The 23,436-nt window shown below is 39.9% G+C and overlaps 1 protein-coding gene across 2 annotated transcripts in view; it reads right to left on the bottom strand.

Moving 5' to 3' along the window:
- LOC108143419 overlaps positions 1-23,436 on the bottom strand; it is a 60,664-nt gene that overhangs the window by 6,399 nt on the left and 30,829 nt on the right. For both annotated transcript variants that reach the window (XM_041707745.1, XM_017267823.2), the window contains 3 exons: positions 15,037-15,089; positions 11,261-12,269; positions 9,305-10,819 (listed from right to left, as the gene is read on the bottom strand). In XM_041707745.1, coding sequence (XP_041563679.1) covers positions 9,305-10,819; positions 11,261-12,175 — 2,430 coding nt within the window. In that variant the 5' untranslated portion in view covers positions 12,176-12,269; positions 15,037-15,089. The remainder of the gene's footprint in view (positions 1-9,304; positions 10,820-11,260; positions 12,270-15,036; positions 15,090-23,436) is intronic.

The following is a 23,436-nucleotide window of genomic DNA, read 5'->3' as shown; positions in this document are numbered from 1 at the left end:
ATGACATTTTTTGGAATTACTGCGGAACTCGACACAATGTCCAAACACCTGGAGCGTTGGCAATAACGTTTTTCATTTCCGGTCTAGACACAAAATACAAACTCTGCTGGCTTATTTAAATGCTGTTTGTGAAAGCCCTGTTGGCCAGTTAACAAAATGAAATGATGACTTTTAATAGACTGATTTTCCAGCAGCAGGAAATATTATCCGTGGCTGTCAGGCAAATCAAAAATCATGAGTTTTTGTTTTTTTTTGAGCGCTTTTCACAGGCCACATTACTTTATTGGATGGCTATTTAATTTCGCTCTTATGTAGTTGAATTAATTTACAGTTTCCAATAGCGAATAAAAGGCACTTCATATGAATGGAATCTCATGTCATTAAGTGCTTACATTACGTTTATACATTTTGCATGATTGAATTGAATACGGGAATCAGGCGTTGCAGTTTACAAATTGTATTCACGTACGAAACAAGAAACCAAGGCTTAAAGCTAAACAATTTTAAATATCAAATATTTGCGTAATTTACGCCTGAAATGCATTTGAAAATAAAAAAAAAATACATAAATTGCATGCTCCAAATGTTTGTTTACAATTTCATATTGAATATTTGGTCAGAAGTGAATATTAAATATGGTAAACATGAAAGTAACGTTATAGGTATTTTATATGTTTTATAAAGATGAAATTTATAATACATTTATATAGATTTTAAATTAATAAAACATATGCCTAAATTAATTCAACGATTAAAGAAATTTGGTACTCAGATAATTTGGCATATTTTAACCATTTTTACACATTATGCATTAATTTCGGATTGACTTGCCACCTCTGACATTCTCGAGTCCTGCGAGGCGGCAAATTCCAAAAATATATATGCGCACTCAAATGCTTTAGTGAATATTTCAAATTCACAGGTGAACGCGTTTTTTTGACACCTCGCGAAATGGGGAAAATATGCTGCTGCAACGGCAGTCACGTGTAAAATGTGCAAATGCAATTTGGCAACGTTGACAGCGCTGATGCCATCGCAAATTGAATCAAAATTCAATTTGACAGAGCGTATGCGTTCCTTGTTTTTTTTTTCCAACAGCCCTTATGTTGAAGTTTGTCACCCTTCTTTAGTCAAGTTAGTCAATTAAAAATAAAGGAAAAGAAGCTGAAAAATGCAGTCCACACTTGCGCACGCACTCGCACAAAAGCCGGGAAAACTTTTTCAATTTTGGCAAGCGCAGGGCGAAAGTCAAATATCTGACTGGTGTAAATGATATTTACGGCCACGCAGCCATGCAGTTACATTGTACCGCTGTGGAGAAAACTCTCTATTTGCACATGTCCCGCAGAAGGAGGGTGTCGGAAATCCTTCTACATTTTTCGGTTAGATTCGACAAAGTCTAAACTTTTGTGAGGCCAACTACCCAAAACCATCGCGGGCAACAAAAAGTATAAATATTAAAAGAAGTCGTAAAGAAAATAGCAAGTAGCGGTTTCCATTCGAGGAGGAGCAACTTTTGTTGCGATCTCACAGCCGAGAGGCAAAGTTTTGTGCTTGTTTGCAACTTGTTTCGTGAGAGCAGAAAGCAAACTGGGCTGCATGTCATCAACTATAAGAGCAGATGTATGAATATCCTTGTAAAAGTTTCGGGCATTGCAGCAGTTTAGAATGCTGGAATTTGGCTGATAAGCCAATGGTATTTTGCGGCCAGGGTAAAAGCCAAGAATTTAGTTTGCTTCTGCTCTGATAAGGTCAAAATACAATGGCAACCACATCATCTATAGTTACCACAAACCTTCCAGCTCGGCAACAATGCGCTTCTTGTTACATTTTCCGTTTAAGCCTGGTCAGCGCAAATTCACTTCCAATCAGATTCAGAGCCTGCGGCAACGTCAGCATTCAGGTTAACTAGGCCACCACAGGTTAAACTACCAGAAATTCCACAGAACAAACAGCACCCGTGATTTCCTGCCTTAACTATGTTGGTGTTGCCTTTACTTGCAACATTGTTGAGCACGATTCACAATCTCTGTAAAATTAAAAGTTATCCCGGGGAATACTTTGGTTAAAGTTCAATAAGTAGTTACAAAACTGATCATAACTACTCATGATAATAAACAAAACAATGAATTGCTATAAAAAGCAGCAGAAAAACTATTGAAAACAGTTTCAAACAATTATTGAGAATACAGGTGATGAAGTTGATGAAGTTCTAGGATAAAAGATGAAAGTTTCTCAAATGAACTTGATTTGATTTTGCTTTGTTTTTCCAACTTTTAAGAAAAATTAGCCTGGTCAAAAGACATACGCAAATAACAGAGAGTGCCAGCAACCACATATTACTCATTAAATGGCCACATCAATTGGGCCTACTCGGATGGCTTTTAGCCAAGGGCCACTCGCAATCGGCAATTGAGCAATCTAAACTGACTGTCGATTACAGAGGACCAACTACTGCAGTGCCCAACCAACTGACCAATGCAGTTATCCACTTCCGTTGCGATAAGCCCAACACTTCCGCTCTGTCCAGACCAGACACATACGAGTCCAACGAGGGACAGGACACAGGACACAGGACACACGTGATGTGGGCAGAAGCAGCCTTTGACCCTTGGTTGAGCCGCAATTTCACTGCCAATTTGCTGCATAATCGCTCGACAAACTGAACAAAGAGCAAGCAAACATTTGCCAGCCAATTTGCTACGCGCCCGAAATTCCAATTTCAATTTCTTCGTTGCAAACCAGCAAAAAAAAAAAAAAGAGAAACAATTCATTATTGACGCACATTTGCATACCAAATGAGCAAAGCAAAAAAAAAGGCCGCCAATACTGAAACGGATTTGGCCAATTTTCGACACGTTAGCCTAATGCTTGTGGCCGAAATACACTTTAATTCTTGGCCAAGACAAATGCGCCCACTAAGAAGCAACAACTGCTGGAAACTGAGAAACCGGAAATGACGCGCAGAGCAGGGAAAATGCCTGACCCGCCCGGAAATTGCTTTCGCCTCCCTTTGCGTCCCAAGAGTGCTTTTCCATTTCGGAGGAGAGCGGAATCCCAACGTCAACAAGTTCATAACCAAAACTCAAAGAGTGGCATTGCTGCACTCGGGAAAATTGCAAGGAATATATGTATAATCAAGTCATTGGTTCGACATTAATCACAAATAAATGCATTAAAAGGAGTTTCGCTTGAAATATCTTTATAAATTTTGAATTTTTAAATAAAATGTGTTAATTGTTCAAGTTGTGTGACAGATAACGTTTGCACTTTTTGTTTTTACTTGAAGTATACTTTATCATATGTATATTTAGTTCTGCAGATTTTTGTTTAATCCAATATTTTCCAGTGCAATCGGACGCCCACCCACCCAGTTAAAGTCCATTTCAAGAGCTCTTTTCTCGCGCCTCTCCAGCTATAAACATTTACATTTTACAAGTATTTTTTTCAGGCAGATACAGAGAGAGAAAAAATGAGGGAAGGGAAGGGGTATGGGAGATAGGGGTTCGAGGTCACCATCCCAATGGTTTCTATGCCAGTCACGTGTTCTCCTTTGCTTTTTTATTTTATTTGTTTTCTCGCTTTGCTTGAAAATGCTAAAATGTTGACTGCAATTACGAGGCGAGACCCCAGCGAGTCTTTGGCCTCACTTTCCCATGGCGAATGTCTTCGTTTTGAGCCAGTCTTTGCTGGCAGTCATAAATTTTCACTGGCTTTTCAGGGGAATACTCCACATTGTTGGGAGCTGCGGGGGGTTATAGGGAAAAGTCTAAACAATGAGGCGCCAATTTCTGGCGGGAATAAATCTAAATGAAATCATTTCAGTCCTTGTTTCTCATAAATTCCCACATCAAATACAAAATTAAGGGAGGCCAAGGACAAGAGATTGCAAAGTTTGATCCTAATTCTGGGGCTTGTCCATTCTAAGATTTAAATTGAGCTCTTTTCATGATTTTATTGCTTACAGTCATAGACGAGAATATACTTAAATTTTAAATTGTTATAAGAAAATTACAAGGCTATATTGGAAGATTTGATTGATACCAACAGTTGCAGATTAAAATTATAATAAAGAAAATAAAAGGCTTAATTTTTTGGCAGACTACTTAATTATTGAAACCCAAACAGCTGCAAAATAAAATACAAATTAATGCGTTAGTCTCTGTTTTGAAAACTCCTGCCTCATGTTTACAAACAATTATTAAAAAAATAGCCGAAAATACATTTCCTGAAAAATTGTACACTCTACGAGATGTAATCCAACTTCAGTGAATATGTTGTCGTTTTTATTTGTTTATGCATAAATTCCTTCCGTCTCGCTCACCCTTAACGCTTTCATCTCTTTCTTTGGCAGTAGTGCTGTCTCTTCTCTTTTGAATTTTGAGTACCTGATAGCAATTTGTTGTCGAGCATTTTAATTGCTCGCGTGTTGTTTCGCTTGGCTTTTCCCTTTGAATCCCCCATCTCATGTAGAACCACCGCAGACGGTGGTTCCCCCACCCCTCCACCTGCCACTACTCCTGTGTAAATTCCATTCACACATAAAGCGCATATAGCATATAGCGTATACACAGCGTTTATGGTACAGTCAGGTGGCTGCTCGTGTTTCAGGCTCCCTTTTTTCCGTGTTAATTTACTTTTCAGCTTGTGGCCATCGGAAAAGGCAGCAAGAACACCAGCCGAGCAGCTCAATTAACACAAAAAGGAAACCAAAACAGAGCACGGGAGAATTCTGCAGCATCCAGTAATGAATGGGGCTGCAGTACACAGCAACAAACAAATAGCAAAATGGGGCTCTTTCTCGCAGAGTCGAATGTGAGCTAAACAAATAGAGAATGCCTCCAGACCAAAGGTAAAAGTAACTTCAGCAAAGCAGCTCATGAGTATGGAAAAGGATAATTTTAGGACAGTGATGCCAAGAAACTACTATTTAAATCAAGATAAAGAAAAGACAGACGTAATTGTATTACTACAGGCACACAACAAATCCAGATCCTTAATTTTTGAGTTTAATAAAGTTTTATTCAAGTGAAGGCTTGTTCAGTTGAAAAGCGTCGACATCTCTAAATCGGAACTCAGTCTGTAGCATAAACTTCCATAATATGCTTACATTGTGGCGCCTGTGAAAACTTTAACCCATGGTCCGAGTTCCCGGGAGCACGTCATCATCCAAAGCCGCTAAAAGAGACAAGTAATTGAGGCCAGACGACGACGACGACGACGACGACTTTGTCTGGCTGCCTTTGTCCGATTTTTCCTGACCCACTGTCGGAGGACCTCTTGTTATTCTAAATTTATTACACACACGCACAAACTAATGAGTGCTAGTGGCAGTGGTGCTCTTACAAATCCGACCCACTCCCCCACTCCCACATTAACCCCCCGCTTGTGGCACATCAAATGGCAGAGTTTAAACCTCATCGCTGGTGCATAAATTTCTACCAGTTTATAGCTCTACCAGCGCCACTCTCCTCGTCATCAGGATGCGTTGCCGTCCATTCGAGCATGTTTAATAAGCGTCGCCATTTTTCATGCGCAGTCAGCGGAGGAGCAGCCCGCATCCACTTTTCCCCCGCCTCCGTGATGTAACATGCAGATGGATGGGGCAACCATGAGAACTATGAGTGCCACGTGAAGAGTTTGCTCTCAGCAAGCCAGTTGCAAAATATTTGAACTGCACGAGGAGCGTGCCACAAAAAAAAGGCAAAATCACAGCCCAGGAATATTGGGAGAAACGACAATCAAAGTATTATAGTCCATTATTTATAAAGTGCCACATTTTCTCATCAATTTTAATCTTCACGGAAACAAAACTTTAACTCACTCCTCTGGGACTTTTTAAAATTACTTCATACTTAGCATAATGTGCTATCAACAAGTTAAGGAAATTTTGTAATATAATATTCCATAAAGTAAACTTTAATGTCTTTTCTTCAATTTTGCTTAAATGCAACTTAAACAAAAGTATTTCCGTTAGCAAATTGTATTCTTCTTATATGCATCAAAAACAAATTTAAGCAAACAAAACACTTTACTGCGTTGTGCTTTCATTTCTCCAGATCTGCGATAAGAATTAATGGCGAAGCGACAAATGCTAGACTGCGAGCGAAATATCATAAAGATACCAGTTTGTGGCGTAACTTTCACCCGGGAGCAGCGACTCCAGCTCAATTTATATAGCATTTATCAACCATTTGCCTTGGGTGTGTGCGCCCCAGACTAAACGTGAATTATGATGATGCTGCATAAGAGTGATATACCGTTTCATAGTGGAATATCATTTTTTTTATTTTTTTGTTCCAGGATTGTGCTGTTCTGGCCATTTTGTTGATGTCTGACTAGTATTTTTCCCGCTGTTGCTGTGTGTGTTTTTATCCAAGAGCGGAAAATTTGTCAACTCAGTGAATCGTAAATGTTATATGGAGCGAGACGGGAACATCAGGGCGGAAAGAGACAAGAGCGCTGTGTAAACAAATGAAAATGTTGTTTGCATTGAAATTCCGTTCGTTTGGTTTTCAATTAGGCGAATGCGGCCACCGCTGCGTATGAGCAATGTTTGGCAATAATTTGCTGCTCAAATGGGAAAAGAAGATGGAAAAACCGCAAGAGCAAGAGCAAGAGCAAACAAAGTGGCAGACCCTCGAACGGCAGCAGTTTAGTTTAAGGTTGACAAATGGCCCCGGCCAGGACACGAAGACATGGCAGTACATCTGTAGCCATTAGACACGTAGCCGGAACTCCTGGGATGGATGAGCCGAGCCGGGGGCGTGGTCCTCACGTCCTGCCAGCGAACATGTTTCAGCCAGGTGTTCGGGTGAGTGTGCGTGCAATAAATTTCAGCTGCACACAAGTTGAGCAACAAGAGGAACAGACTAAAGCTCGCTTATTTAGTGGCTTCGTCTAGTGTTGCCGAATGTTTATTTTTCCGTTTATTGCACTGTCGAAAAATTTATCAACTAGATCCTAGATCTGAACAAAAAAAAAATACCGCGTTTAGAAAATTTGAAAAAAAAGAAGTTTTCGATTTTTGTGTTCAGCTTTTGACTGCAAATTCCAAATAAATTATAGACAGAAAATGGCGAGTTTAATTATTTTAAAACCTTAATTACAGCGGATCAGATTTTTGGTGTAACATAGTAACATTAAATTAATTAAATTTATTTCCTGTTCTTTTCTTTTTTTTCAGTTTCCTTATATGCAGCCCTTACGTGTGAACTTTGCCTAATTTATTTAAGCGCAAGAAAGAATTATTCTCGACATTAGACACATGAAATTAGATTCACTGGCAGCTGAAAAAAGGAATACGCCTTAGCCCTTGCTTCTGTTCTCTGCTGCACTTCCCTAATCATTTACTTAATTATTTAAAATGCTTCATGCAATTTGTGCCAGCCTCCCTCTTCCCCTTTCCCCTTCAAGACAAGTGCAATTTGTTTATGGCAGAGTAAAGTAAAGGCTGTAGGAGTCCCGGGCCTGGGGACTTGGCTTTTGTTAGTGCGAAAGCAGGACGAACAGGATGCTCAGGATACGCAGCGCATTTTGCTGAAATTACTTTGTAGCGGCGAAATGGAAGGAAACGCTGAGCCAGCTAGCATCTCAGATGAGTCACCTTGCAGCATTAACCCCTTGTTGCTGACGACTTCCTTCCATATTTCCTCTCCTCGAGCAAATTGCTATGCAAATTGAGGGAATAAATGAGGCTGATGTTGATGCAGATGCAGATGCAGATGATGATGTGGATTAGCTTTGCAAATGCACTTAATATTTTCTTTTACTGACTGCAGCAGAAAAACATCGTTAGCTGCAGGCCGGTAAAATGCAGAACATTTTGAGAAAATGGTCATGAAAATGCCACAAATTTTAAGAAAAATTAAAGTGTAGTTTTCTCTGTAGTTCCAACAAGGTATATAAGTGTGGTGTTGTTTGAAATTACAAGTAATCAATATGCAGATAAGATAGAACGTTTGATAAGATATTAAATAAGTGTTCATATAATTTACAGCAAATCATTCAATTCAATGAGCATGAACATAACATGTCAAAGCTTTAAATAATTTTACATGAAAAACACAAATACACTTGTGTTGAACTATTAAAACAGGAACAGAAACAGCTTTACCTCTAATAGAATTAAATTCCTACCATTTTCCATAATCCCATAGCATTAAAAGTAAATACAAAAGTGAATACGTTTAGTAAGCCGAATTTAAGCTGCGGGCAAATGTTTCAAATTGCCCTCCCAATATTAACCTAAATGTATAGAAAAGTTTAAACAGAACCCACCGCAACATGTGCGAACTTAATCTATAAACGTAAAGTTATCAAATATCAGAAAATACATTTGGCTTTTCTGATTATTTATGCCCAACATTCAGCTTTGGGTTAAGCTGCCAGCCAGAAACTCGGTCCTAACACTTGCAAAATATTGCGTCTGCCTGTGCGTCATTTTTCAATTTTCCCCATTGGTGCACCTGGAAAAAGAGGAAAAGGAGCGGAAAAACTGGCGGAGAAAAATGGGGGAAAAATTCCTAATAAGAAAGCTAACATATGCAGCTTACTGTGAGTGTGTGTGCGGGGAACCAATCAATAGGGAGAAGTAAGGAAAAACCACAAGGAAAATCTTTCTGCGGCTTAGAGGAATTTCCCCAATAAAATCACAATTTTATCTAAAGCCGCAAAGACAAATGGAAATTATTATCGAATAAAAATCATCATCAGCATTGGCAAAGATAGAAATTTTTGACTGGCCTAATAAAGTAAAGAAATTTATTTGCTATCATATTTATGAAGTGCATAATTGGAATCAGTTAGATTCTTCAACTGGTTTTTTATTATTGATGTCTTGATGTTTTAAAGTTGCAAACTATATTTTCAGCAGCTAACCTTTTGTGGCATAAATTTTGTTCAACAGTAAAGTTATCATGACAGCTTTTTAATTTTTTCAAACAGTGCTAATCCTCTGTTTGCCAACTTGTTCAATTGTTTAAATACCACATATATACATGATGTTTGCTGTTTCTAAGTTTTGTGGTTTAAAACAGATAGAGTTTTTATAGCAGTTGGAGTTCGACTTAGAACAGATGTCTTATTGTTTTGTTAAGTTTTTTATATTATATACTCATTGGTGTGAGTTATATAATCAGCTGATGACAGCTCAATTCTAAACATTTGAATAAAGTATTTGAAAGTTTTTATTTGTGTTCTGAAATGAATATTTTTTTGTCGAACTCAGAACATAATAAATGCGATTTAAAGACACTATATTTCTTGTATTTTATTTGAATAAGAAATTGGAAATGGCACTCACCTCGATGCAGAACTGGCAGCCGCACTGTTGCAGCGCCATGGCTTCGCCCACATCCTCCACATCGATGAGGCACAGCTTGCAGGTGAAGGGCTGGAACGTGGTGGTGGTGGGCGTGGCCGGAGTGCCCACCGAGGGCGTAGCATCGGCAGAGCCGAGCATCTCACGGCGCTTCAACGCAATCCCATCCCGGACGCAGCAAGCCTGGGCCGCTTGATTCGCACTGGCCATGGAGAGCAGGGAGCTCACGGTCAGTGGATAAGCGTGATTGGTTCCAAAGGGTCCCAATTCGCCGCCTCCGCCGCCTCCGGGTGCTTCACAAGGCGTGGTGGCGGGCGTGGGCGTGGACGTGGGCGGCTGGTCCTCCTGATTTACATTCAGATTATTGGCGGAACTCGAGTGCAGCGTGGCCGTGGTCACATTGGACGGCGGACTGGGACTGGTCGCGTTGGCAGTTGCTCCACCGCTTAGTCTGATCTGGGCATTCACATTGATGTGCGGCTCCTGCGTCCGCCGCTGCTCCTCTCCTTCCACGGCCGAGTTCGGCCGTGGCACAAAACCATTGGCCAGGGAGTAACGCGAGCCGGAGGCAGCCAGGGATAACAAGCTGGAGCAACGTGAACAGGTGCCCACCCCATTAATGCTGCTCACAGAGTTACGCAGGCGGTTCAGTGGTCGGATCTGCTCCACTCCACTCGAACTGAATATCCCGCTGCCATGGACAGCCAACGAGTGTCCCTGACTCCGGCTCTGGCTCAAGCCATGCACTTGGCCGTGCGACTGCGATTGACGGGTGAGGGCCAGGACTGTTTCGCACTTGCGCAGTCCCGTGTACTGGACAATCGACTGGGACTTCTCCTGGTGCAGGCTGCTGGCGCTGCCCTCGCGTCGCATGAGGTGCCATATCTTCTGCTGGACCACATTCAAGGAGCTGCTCGAACCGCTGATGCTCAGGCTGGCATGTCCTTGGCCGTTGGCTAGCTGCCGGCCAGAGGGATCCCGCAGCACCACATCCTGCTCGGAGGGAGTGCGGGTGATACGTATCTCAGGGGAGGCGGGTCGTTCTCGCTCAGCTGCGCCTCCGCCTCCACCGACAACTCCTCCTCCTCCTCCTGATCCGCCTCCACCTCCTCCGCCGCGACTGCTGCTCGCCTTGAGTCCCACCAGCGATTTGAGAAAGTTCTCGAAGCGACGCCTTCGCGGCAACTGCCCACCGCCGGAAAGTCCCAGCGAGCTCTCCAGATCACCTCCATTCGCAGCCAGAGCTCCGCCGATGCCAGATCCTCCGCCGCCTCCACCAAATCCACCTCCAGCCCCTGCTCCGCCAGCGTCACCATTCGCCGAGGAAATGATGACCTTGCTGCGCGCCTGCGTGTCCAGCAGCGCAACCGTCTCGGCGTCGGCAGAATCGAGGGCGTGATCGTGGCGGGGCGTGGCATGCAGGACGGTGGTGGCCTTTTGGCTGGCGGAGCGCTGGTGCTGCTTTGTGTTGGCCAGATTGTGGATTGGCGAGGAGTCCTGCGGGGTTAAGCATTAGGAAACTGAGTTAATGATTTCGATATTTTTGAAGCTTTTATATCATATTATTATACAGTTATATTATTTCAAGTAATTGTATTTAAATTACTTTCCAATATGTAGAAAAACTAATTTAATAATAGCTATATTATAATGAACAAAACAAGCTTTTAAATTTAAATATTTTGCATTTATTTTTAAGGTCTCCTGCAAACAGGTAATGACATGCACGATTAGAGAAATTTGAGTATGAAATAGGATTTATGTTTTTAAATTTAGTAAACAAATTTTATTTAAATAAGTAATGTGAAGTAAGCTAAATTAAACTGCTTTGAATATATTAGAGCATTAAGTTATTTTAAAATTAAACATTTAATTATGAAAATATAAAATACATTATTGTTAAAAGTTTTAAATGTGTAAAAAGTAATGGTCACCCACCCGCGAGTCCTGCTCCAGCTCCTCCTCGAGGGCACTGTAGACGGGCGCGTACCAGGAGTAGGAGAGCTGCTTGCGGGCGGACGGAGCCGCAGCCCCCGCTCCAGCAGCAACAACGACGTTGGCCGTGGGTGGTGCCGTGTGACCTGCTCCGTGGTGCTGGTGCTGCTGCTGCTTGAGCGGCACTAGCTTGGCTGCCCCACCGGCTCCTGCTCCGCCTCCCCCTCCTCCTGTTGGAGCTGTGGTCACCAGATTGTTGTTATAGCTGAGCGGTAGGCTTCGACGCTGATGTTGACCCCTGGTGGGTGGCAGGTGCTTGGTGGGCTTCCTACCCACTCCGTATAGACTGCTGTGGTGCTGCCGCCTTTGCTGCTGTTGCTGCTGATGATGATGATGATGATGATGATGGTGATGCTGATGTTGATGGTTTCCCTGGTTTAGTTCCTTCTTGGTAAATATCAGCGAGGCACTATTCTTGTTCAGCCTTATGGAACGCTGCTTATCCACCACCGTGGCCTCGATGTGGGTGAGCAACGGCACCGTCTCTGACAAGGGCAGCAGGTGCTGCGAGGATGCCGATTCCGAGGGGAAATTGATCACAAAACTCTCGGCGGCGTCATCAAAAATGCTTGCCCTGGCAGCACTGACACAATCCTCACTGGACGAGGGACTGCTCAGGGAACTTCGCTTGGAGCGGTTTTGATTGTGCTGCTGGTAGCTGCTGTAGCTGATCTTGTTCTCCACCAGCAGTTCCAGCGGTGGCAGTTTGACGTGGTGGTTGTGTGGACTTCGGTCCTGGTGAATCTCCTGCGGATTGGAGGGCGTGGCATGCACATGCACCTGTTGCACCGGATGCACTTCAGTCGGCTGCAATCCCGTCGACGCTGGCATCGATGGCATCGCCATTGGTGGCCGCATTCTGGCCCAGATTGCTATCGATCAGCGGGCTTGTAATGAAGAATCTGCTCAGCTTAACCGTGGCTGGCGACGGCACCGTCATGTTGACAAAGGCCTGTTATGGTAAAACAAATTAGCAATTAGTTTTGTTCAATTCAATTGGCTATCCTAGGATTTCTTCAAGTTCTGATAGGATGATTTGTGGCTGGTAATCAAGCTATAAATAATAGAGATTTTTCAACAGCTCTCTTTTAGAATCTGATAAGTAACCCAAAAAAATACAAACAGAAATGTTCGGCACAGCTAGCTCAACTAAAACACGTTATTGCTTAAATGTCGAAATTTCGAAAACCGTATTTAAGCCTTATGTATTATGTATATATAATAATTTTTCTTTTGATTATTTTTGATTTTTCTTTTTATTATATTATTATAGGTTTAATCACACTTTAAAAACCAATGTACCCTTTCATTCAAAGAGTGTTCCTTTTAAAAACAGCAGCTACCTTCCCAATTTCATGCAATTGCTGGCAGCTGCACCTGCATTTGCATTTATGGCTTTATTGGATTTATGGCAATTGGCCGAAAGGGAATCGGAGTTGCTGCATTCTGATTAGAATAGCATTTGCTATTGTGCAGGGATTTCCCTTTGGATTTTATTCTGCCCAAAAATACGTTTTTCTTTGTGACTGTTGGGAAGCAACATAAACGAACGAATGATTCTAGCTAATCGATGGATCACAACTAAAATGACGTCGGTGTCCTGAGAATTTCATACAAATGTGAATGAATAATATTTGATTATTTCATTATAAGCCTCACTGAACAACATTTGATTATATGATTATAAGCCTGAATGGATAGCTATATTGAGTGGCTTTCAATGTTGCTTTCCCATTTGAGCATCCAATTTGATTGAGCTTTCGCATCCATCATGGCCAGAAAATCTCCCGGGGCCCTTTGCCATTTGCAATGGTTTTCATGTGAATAACCACGGTCGCTAATCCCTTAAATTTTCAACTATACCAGGCCAATTTAATGGCAATTAATCGGCAAATTGTTCGACTCGCAACCAGATCCTCTATCGAAAAGAAATTTGCATTGCGATGCCAATACAACAACAAGGAAACCCATTTAAATTCGCAAACTCCTCGCCCCGCGAACAGAATACAAGAGAAAAGAGGGAATAAATGTGGGCAGATGAGATGTCTCTGGAGGATACCAGCCCATTTGCTCCTCTCCACAGCATCCACAGCATCCATCCAGTCAATTAAGTTATTTTCCACTTTGAGCCTGGTCAGGTGCCACTGCCAGTGTGCCCGAAAATATTCCCCATGGCCAGCAAATTGATAAATAATAAAGGGAAAAATTCAATTTTTGGTAATTTAGATAAAACGAAGTACGGAAATCATTTGCTTTTAGTTGCATTTAAAATTGGATAAACAATTTTTCATTGGATAAACTTTTAAAGCACACGCGGCAAAAATAATTTAACAAAAGAAGAAAAATTTCTGAATCACCATCCTGATAAAAGTTACGTTCGCATATCTTACGTTCGTAATTTTAGCCACACTGTGTGCCTTCATCTTGGCCATACTGTTTCGCTGAACTCTGCGGTAAAGTGCAGCAATTTTCCATTAATTTCAACTTAATTACGGTGCCGGTGGAAACAGAAGCCGCAGCTGGCTTAAGCTGCACATGCCAGTTCGCCATTCGAGGTATGTGGCTGTATTAATTTTTGGCATGCCTTTCCCTAGCCATCGCCCTCCAAAGTCCTCCACCTTCAGCGTCCCTGAGCCCACATCATCCCGCATCAGCACAACGCACCGAAGTATGCAACGAAAAAATGCGAATTACGCATAATTGCCGAGCTCAACTGAGAAACGGAAAGACACGCAAAGAAAAAAGGACATATCTTCACAGTTGGCCTTTAATTCCGTATTCGATGTATAATGAATAATAGCAGCACAACGTTAAAAGAAAACTAATTGTCAGAATAAAGAATACCAAATAAAAAATCATAAATTTAAGTTTAATTTCGTTGATATTTAAAATTCTAAGCATTTTTACTTTATCGCTTTATTGTTGTAATGTAAAAAATGATAATTTATCAATGCACTACTAATTATGATACTGATGCAGAAATTTGTTCTGTAATTTTCTTTTCCATGCTGAGAAAGTGGAACGAAATGGAGAAGCCACAAGCTGCAGCGCTGAAAAAAGTGAAAGATAAATTGCTTGCCCACGCCCACATAAGCGTTGCCACAAAAGGGCGAGGTCAAAGGGCGAGGGCGAGGGTGAGGTGGGGCGCAAGGTGGCGGGGAGGTGCAGGGGCGGACGTCTACAAGACACATTTGCCGCCCGGCTGACACTGACTGCCTGAATTTCGGGCTGCGGCAAGTGGCATGTCTCCCGGCAAAATTAATCGCCTTCGGCGCACATTGTGAATTTACGAAATTTGTCTTTTGTACATTTACATTTAACGCCATTTAAGCGGAGGGGAAAGTGGAAGTCAATGCCAAACGAAGATTGATGAAAGCAACGATGCAGAGGAGGGCAATTGTTTTCCATACTAAATCTGCACCTCGTTCACCCTGCATCCGGTGCTAATTATATCTACGAGAAACTGTCGAATCATCCAATCATGACATGCAATGAAACTTCATCTCCAACACCGCAATCAGGCAATCAAGTCGCAAATCCCAAACAACAAATGGGGTTTTGTTTCATCATCGCAACAGCAGGGAAACTAATTGACATACGTCAATTGGCCAAAACGGAATTAATGAAGAGCCGAAATGAACGAGCGGCAAAAACACTGAATTATTTCAGTCAATTACCGCCGGCGATCAATATATAAACCAAACCAAAGCAACACTTACCATAATTCAAATGGCCAGCAAATGCACTAGAATCCCTGAATTCCTGGGTGAACCTGAAAAAAAACGAATAATTTAAATTCGTTATTTAAAAATTAAATGTTTAATGATATTTGCATTTTAATGTATTAAATTGTTGAATAATGTAATATTTTAAATTAGTTTGTAGTGAGACTGAGAGTTTGGAAAATAAATTAATGCGCGACAGGAAATTAAATTGACACGACTGCGCGTTAAAAAGATTGAACTAGATAGGTGTTAATAATGCTAAATATTATATAAGTAGCACTATAATTTAAGTGTTACGATGATGAGAGAATTTAGAACTTATAAATCAATTTATAATTATACATTATTTTAAAGATATATCAAATAACGAGTTCCCCATTAGTTTCTGATAATAATAAATATATCTGAATTAAAAAAAACACAATGTATATTATTATTATTCAAAGCTAACCAAAGACCAAAAATTGGGTCTGTGGTATAAAATGATCATTTAAAACTTTTCTAAGCTTATTTAACTACCTGGACCCCTTCATACCTCAATAAATTGTTGTTAGACTCGGGTCTTAATTTAAGTTAACTACCTTTTGGCCATCAGCAGCGGTTGGCTAAAAGGGAATTTTAATTGGCTGTCTGTCGCTGTGTGCGTGTGTGTAAGCGGCTAATTAGACTCGCGACCCGCCAACAATACTCGAGGCATGCGGCCACTTACTTCGGGGTTAAGCCTGGCCAAGTGGTCACACAAGCAAATGCACATACATATGTACATATGCTTATGCATATGAATTATATGAAGACACTCAGGTTGCCCTGAAAATTGTGCTACGCCATGTTCATGGTGCGCCTACACCCACATACTTAAGGGGAAATTTAATTGTAATTGCAGACTGCTCATGACATAACTACCAGTTGGCTGACAGGTTTTCCATCGATTACAGAAGAAAGGAGGAAGCCAAGTAAAGTCAGGGACACAAGTTATCGATTCATTTATCAAGTTTCAACGGTGATCCGCTTTGCACGATGACAGTAAAAAGTTGTGTAATCACAGCTAAAAGTATGAAGAGGGAATCAAAAAAGCAAATAACACGCATTTGCTGACGTCACTGGACAAACACAAACAACTTGAGAAAGATTTATCAACTGCTGACTACTGCCGGCCACCAACGGAGCGTATGTGTGATATTTGTCATATTTAACAAGGGAGCGTGGGGAAATGGCGAGAGTGAGAATGCGACGGCAACACCATTCTCTGTCTAATTAGCTTCAATAAAGGGTTGACTTGGCCAAAAGAGAGAACGGATGAGAGGCAAGACAATATCTCATGTCCAGCAGAAGGGCAGCGAGAGGATTAACACAGCCACACCGCATAATCGGCTTAAGTCCTTGCTTCTCCGTTCAAGACTGCCTGCAATCCTGCAGCAAGCCAAGTCAAAGGACACACACGAGTGACAAATTAATCAGTTTTGCGCCATAAGGTGGAATCTCAATTAAGTCGGGGCTAAGTCAAGCTTTAAGCCCAGCCTGCAGTAATTTCAAGCCCCTAAATCCAAATAAAGACTCCAACAATACCGACTGACATCATGGTTGGATGGCTAACAAGGATGGCTAACAAAAGTTCTAGAGCCCATACTTAAGCCTAATCTCACATCAAAATGAAAATTCCATCTAGCACACTTTGCTTGTTTAATAAGATTATAATAAGTTAAGAGAACACACAAATATTATATATCGGTTAAGTAGCCCCACTCTACTTTGTATGTACTTAGTGCAAGCTGTTTGTATGTGATAAAGCTCCAAGGCTAATAAGTTTCATTAATTTGTTTAAATGGAAACATAGATATATTTTTCAGACAAACATTTTTATAGTTAAACGGAAGCTAAACATTTCAGGACTAAGCATTTGTTTCTGCGTATACATAAATCAAGCGATATGGTTTATTTTGAATTTACGATTTACTTCAACTTTTAGCTGACACCTCTTACTACCCAGATAATGCAGACATTAATGTTACAAAGTGTTCTCCTCATTAGTCCTGTTCTATTTATTTTACAGCATCAATTTTATTTTATTTATTTGTTGAGGATTGCTTTCAAAAGCAGCAAAGTTTGCCAATACAGAGTATCGATTCTTGGCAGAAGCATAGCCAAGAGTCAAAGTAAAGGACCGGTGCATCAATAACCAATGCCGGGCCAATAGAATCGCAATCAAGTACGTGACATAAGGCAGTCAGTCTCACCTGGCACCTGAAAAGAATTGCAGCGAGTCAAGTTGCAATTTAAACGGGACCCTCCCCGCTGGAATTGAGCCTCGAAAATGAGATTTTGCATTGCACATCCAACAGATACCACGCGAATCCTCGAAACCCTTTCAGCCGCCACGCCCAGTTAGGGGGAGGTAGGCGGTTGAACGAGTAGCACTCGAAAGTCTAGACAAGACAGAGGCGGAGATGGTATAATATTAAATAAACAAGATACATGTGTGTGGAATGAGGAAAGCTAGAAGTGCATTACGTATACGCCCCGTACCCGGCCAAACAGAAAACTTTTAAAGCTAACACCCAATCCGGGGAGACGGATAGCAAGCTTCGCTAATGACTGCCTTTAAGGCCTAGTATTCCGAGGAAATTGCACAAATTAAAGACTCACGCAAGGCATATTAGGGTTTGGGCAATCAGCATTTGTTTCACAAAATCTCAATTCCGATTATTTAGCTTTAGCTCGGGGGTCTAGGAAGTTGCTCTATTGCAGCTGACGCCATTTTCGTGTCGCTGGGAAAAGCCACAAAACAACACAAAAGCGACGTCTTGCAACCGCACTTCCTTGCAACATCTGCTGCCTCTGCGTGCCCTATTCCACCCAATCATTGCACCCACTTCTGGCACAGCTCACTTCCTTTCATGTGTATCCATTAAAGTGCCAATAGCAGAAGTTCTGAGAGCTTGATGAAAGAACTGCCATGCGGTGGCTGAGAAAATTCTGAAAATTATGCTTCCTGACAGACTGAATAGAAAGCAGATTTTATTTGCTCTTTTTTAAATAATTTAATATTCTAACAACGCGTTGAGAAGTGCACACTTTTGCCATGAAAATGAATATTGCGAACTAAATGGAAGGGAAAAGTTATTTGCTTGAAATAGCTGTTGAAATTCTTAAATTTATCTAACAGGCTTAAGAGCAAGAAAATTGGTTTTGAACTACATTTTTTTTTGTCAAATTCCTAATGATTTATATTGACTTAAGATAGCTAGAGAATGTTTATGAAGGCGAGAAAAATGGAGAAGTTGTATGAAACTTATAAAAGTACATGCAGTCTGTAAGAAATTAGGAAATGGATACATGGTTTGAGTGAACGAACAACTTTTCACAAGCTTTTTAAGATATAAAGTTCCCATCATGACCAGCTGAAACCAAACAGATTTGGTATCAAAAGCAAAAAAGTTAAAAATAGGAAGACCAAACTGATATTCATCGCTGTGAAAATTCTAAAAAGTATTCATGCTGACAGGTTGAACCCCAATCTTATGTAAGCAAAATTTCAATGTTCTTGGTTTAAATTATTGCCGACTTTTCCAATTTAACATTGCCGGCATGCCGAGACAAAGCCAGTCAGATAACAGGAAAATGCACAAAGGCAGAAGAGCTGAAGAAAAAGCATTTCGATGTCGTTGTCATAGTCGGGCGCGCATGATTTCCGTGCTTAACATTTCCTGTTCGAAACTGCCATAAAATAGCAGTATGGCAGAATGGCAAAAGGGAGGAGTTTTGGGCGGAAGCACAGATCCTGGCTCCTCCGGCAGCCAAGGAATATGTAATGCAAAGAAGCAGACAGATGAAACAACAGCAGCTGAATGATAGACACAAGCGGAAGCAAAACTATTCTAACAAAAACAAACTTTTGCCAGAGGAAAATGAACGAGAAAAGTTGCCACTGGTAACTTTAAGAGCGTTTTACTTTTTTGTCGAGTTTGTGAAGCTTGAATCAAAGTGGAATTGAGGCATCCTTAGTTGTTGGGTCAAAGTTTAAGCCACAAGGACTTTAAATGTCTCGAAAAATAAGCAAAACATGCGGATTAATTATTATATATCAATTAATTTTGCGGTCTTCAAATTCGGAAATTTTAAATTCAAATATTTACCAGAAGTTTTAAAAGATAAATATTTTCAAAGAAAACTCACACACAATTTCCAAATGTTTACAGTTTACCATATATTTTGTTACTACTTTTGCCAGCACTTCAGTTGGCATATCACGTTTTTACTCAAGTAAATAAATACCGGCATAAAAAGAATCATTTAAATTGTCACCGTTTTCTGCTGATTTATAGCTGGCTAAATTTAATGAGAATAAAATCCGAAAGCAGAAATGAGCAAAAAGCTGAAATCGAGCTGTGCGCCTCGCGAAACAAAAACGAAACAGAATAAAAACACACAGCCCAAAATTAATTGCACTTGTGAACTTTTGATGCTGTTGTTTGGTTTGGTTTTTCGCCGCTGCCTTTGGCCTCTCATTTGTTACAGTAAATTCAATTAAACAATGCAATCGTATAAACAAATCTGCAACCTCACGCCCCCAAGCCGAATGCACCCTCTCACATAGTTTTTAATTGAAAAATGTGCAATTAAAACTCTCGAATGCAAAAGCGCAAGAGAGCCTGCACCACGGGGCGTATGAGCAATGTTCAGTGCGTATAAATTATAAGTCAGTAACAAATTAATTAAAGCACTTCATTTTCCCATAGATTCATTTACATTACATGGCATTCAATTAAGCGCATAAATGTTCTTTTATCTCGAAAACCGAATGAGTTTCAAGAACAACGACTGTCGCTGGGATAATCGAACAAATGGCAAGTAAATAAATTTAACTAGTATACGGCTGTAGCATCGGCATACTCGCAGAGACCATAATTTGCCACATGACTTTATAAAATATTGACAGCACACACACAAATGAGAAGCGAGGACCTGCTCCTAAAAGTCGCAAAGCATATATTTGCCATTCCTGTTTGCGTGGGTGTGTCGGTATATCTATGTATCTTTGGCACATGTGCGGTTACAATGCTGTGTCATTCAGCTCTCCTCTTCATCGTCCTTGCGGCAGGACTCGCACACAGGCACAAAACTGACTCCTGACCACAACTCAAAGGGTTCATCTACCTAAGTGAATGGATAACCATATTATATTGACAGCATTGTTTCGCAGTAAGAAATAAGCCAGTTATTTATCGGATTAACTTCAATTTATATTAATATAGCATATACACCCATAAAAAATATTTCCTTAAAAACTCAAAAATTCCATGATATGTAAGGTCATATGACCTTAAACTAAAAACGATTATATAATGGAAACTTTAATTAAATTATAATTTTATATTTTGTTTTTTTAATTAAATATATTTGAGCTTTTAGTTGGCATAAAGTTCCACTATATGTGTTTCTTCGCGGTGCTGTTGTGCTGTTGTTTTGTGTGTGGGTTTCGTTAGTTGAGCAAATAGATTTTGAGCAAATTGAAACATTTCCACCTCAGTTCCTGGGAAATGCTTGAGCAACTTGAAACATTGCTTCAACAACACAGCCTGCTTTTGGGCGTTGTCCTTCCCTAAAATCCGTTTACGCAATATTTATACTTGAAGAAGCACGAATATAAACTAAAACATCAATTATATACTATTTGGCATTGAGTGCCTTACAATCGACGCATTGTTTAGCTCTGTTTGCAAATCAAATTCAAATTTTTCATGTGGAAAATTTTAAGCGGATATCCCAGGCAATTTGAGTTACTGTCATTTAAGCAGATAATTTAAATATTCGATGACTTTAAGCAGTTATTGACTGAGGACCCTTAATTATATAGGGACTTTAAATATGACAATCGAGTACCTTCTAAAATATAAGACTTTTCAGTTAATGAATCGTGGGTAAATCGTGCTTTAGTTATTTACAATGCGTAAAGTGATTGTTTATTCTTTTTAAGGCCTCCGTGACGCAAATGAGAATTGGCTACGTGGGAGCCTCTACACTGTAATCAATATCTGAGATACCTATATAAACATAAAATAGTCTTACACAAATACCAGCAATCAGTAGTTGCACGAACTTGAACTGTCATTGGTCCAAGTAGCATCCATCATTTGTTCGTCTTACCTGCAATAAACAAAAAGCAAATGTTTATAAATTAGTAAACAGCTTAAAAAGAACAACACAATAAGTGTGGAATTGTAAGTAAATATGGGAAAACAGACAACTTTGAAATTCCCTCAGTCACCTCCAGATGTCCATATGCATGGAAAGTGTGGGTGACAAGTCAAAGTAACAAACTCTGATTGATGCTGATGCAATTGCAATCCAGTTGCAAATGGAAACACTTGAGCTGATCGCCTGAGTTGTGCAAGCAGCCGCACAAATTGTGACTGATTACGGTCTTTCAGTTCAGTTTTGTTCGGTTGAGTTCAGTATAGTCGAGAGTTTCGGTTGGGGGATAAATGCCCCGACGAGCAATTTACAAAAATGATGAAAAATAAATGGCATTCTCTGCTGGCAAATATGGAAAATGGATTGCTTTCGCCCAAAACCCCATAGTCATCTCACACTCCCCTACATTATAAATGAAAATGCTGTTTCATAACATTGCCATAAAAATTAAAAAGTGCATAAAGTCACAAAAAACTGCAATAATAAACCGAAAAGTCAATTGAAGTGGAAGTTTCAACATGTGATGCACGAGTAAATAATGTTCATTTTACAATATTTGCGGCGGACTGAAAGTGTTGACGTTTAATTTAAACCAGAATGAGAGTTTAAGAACGGATTAATGGAGAAATATTTTTCAGAAAGAATACTAATTTAGTTGTGGCTTTATTTAATTGTATATTTACCGATAACTGTAATTTATTTAATATTTATTTGTATTTTATTAGGATATGTATAAACTTAATCAAATCTGCAGCACACGAATCTAATATTTATTTTGGTTACTTAATAAAGTTGTTTTAAGCACTGTAATAAATTTTTAGCATTTTATTATTTTCTTGAATGATTCATGCCATTTTAAACTATTGTGCCAACATTTATTTTAATGTCCAACATTGGACATTGCTATATTTGCGCAAATTCGTATGATTCAGACGTGTGTTTTTTCCATAAATATTATTATTTTTGGTCTCTGACTTTTAGTGGGTGCCCGGGGCACACCGTTAATTGAAGCTATCGGGCGGGCAATAAATGTTTAAGAATTTCACTTCTGGCTGTTGGCCAAGGCGGAAAGACTTTGTTTGGCTTTTTGATTACGCCGAAAACAAATATGCTGCCGCGAATGGGAAATTGTAAAGCTCGTGCAGAAATAAACAAAACATTTGCAGCATTCCGGCGAAGTGATTTCGAGGTCTTCTCTGCTCTAGCCGCAACCTTACCCCGGTTTTGGTTTTTTCTGATTTGCCAACCATTTTAGCTTTGACCAAGTTACGCACGGCAAACTAAAAATATATTTGCAATTGCAATCGAAATTGCACTGCCCGATATGGTAGGCACATGTGTATAAAACAAAATGCAATTTGAAAAGCCCAGCGACAAGTTTCGACTCAATTATTGTGCAATTGACGCCCCAATGCCGTTGAATGCAATTCATGCCCCTGCAGTTTGCATTTTTTTATTCAAAAATCATTTTTCGTTCCTAATTGAGTTATTGTCTACTTGAGCTGAATTATTAATTGTCTGATGAATTGCATTATTGATATGGTGATTGAAGCGCAAATGCATTAAACCCTTGGATAAAAGAATTTTCAGCCATTGCTGTTGCAAGTTCATTGGATTGCGATTTCGATTAAAAAACAAAGAACTAATGAATCACCCACCCAGTTTGTTCCAGAACAAAGACTATAATCGAATGTAATCAGTTCACGAATCACTTGACAGTCAATCAACGATAAAAACACTGTCTCAAAGCAGTTGTGAAAACACAGTGACGCCTTAAATATTTGTTATATTTAGGTTATCAATTTCGATGGCTCTGCAAATAAACCGCTGTTATCTGTTTTAGATCACAAAATCACCTTGTCATTAAAAAAATCGTAAAAGAAAAGAAAATAAAATAAAACACTTGAATTTTAATTTTGCAATTTATAACTTATTGTAGTCAGTTTTTAAAATAATTCATTGATAAGGAATATCAGGAAATTAGGTAGTAAAATATTTTTTCTAAAGTCAATAAGTTCGTTTTCTTCGTTTATACATTTTTTGATAAAGAAAATTGTTTGAAGTCTAATAGCTATTGAGAAATAGTGTTGAAATGTTTTGGGAAACGCTTATATTTAAACGGGTTTTTTTTTTGGACAAACTTTTTAGATTAATATAGTTTCTTTTGCCTATGAAGAACCCAGTTTAATATACATGTTGATT

Source organism: Drosophila elegans, unplaced genomic scaffold (assembly GCF_018152505.1).
Source record: "Drosophila elegans isolate 14027-0461.03 unplaced genomic scaffold, ASM1815250v1 contig_183, whole genome shotgun sequence".
NCBI classification, from domain to species: Eukaryota; Metazoa; Arthropoda; class Insecta; order Diptera; family Drosophilidae; genus Drosophila; species Drosophila elegans.
This window is presented reverse-complemented; position numbering and strand designations above follow the sequence as displayed.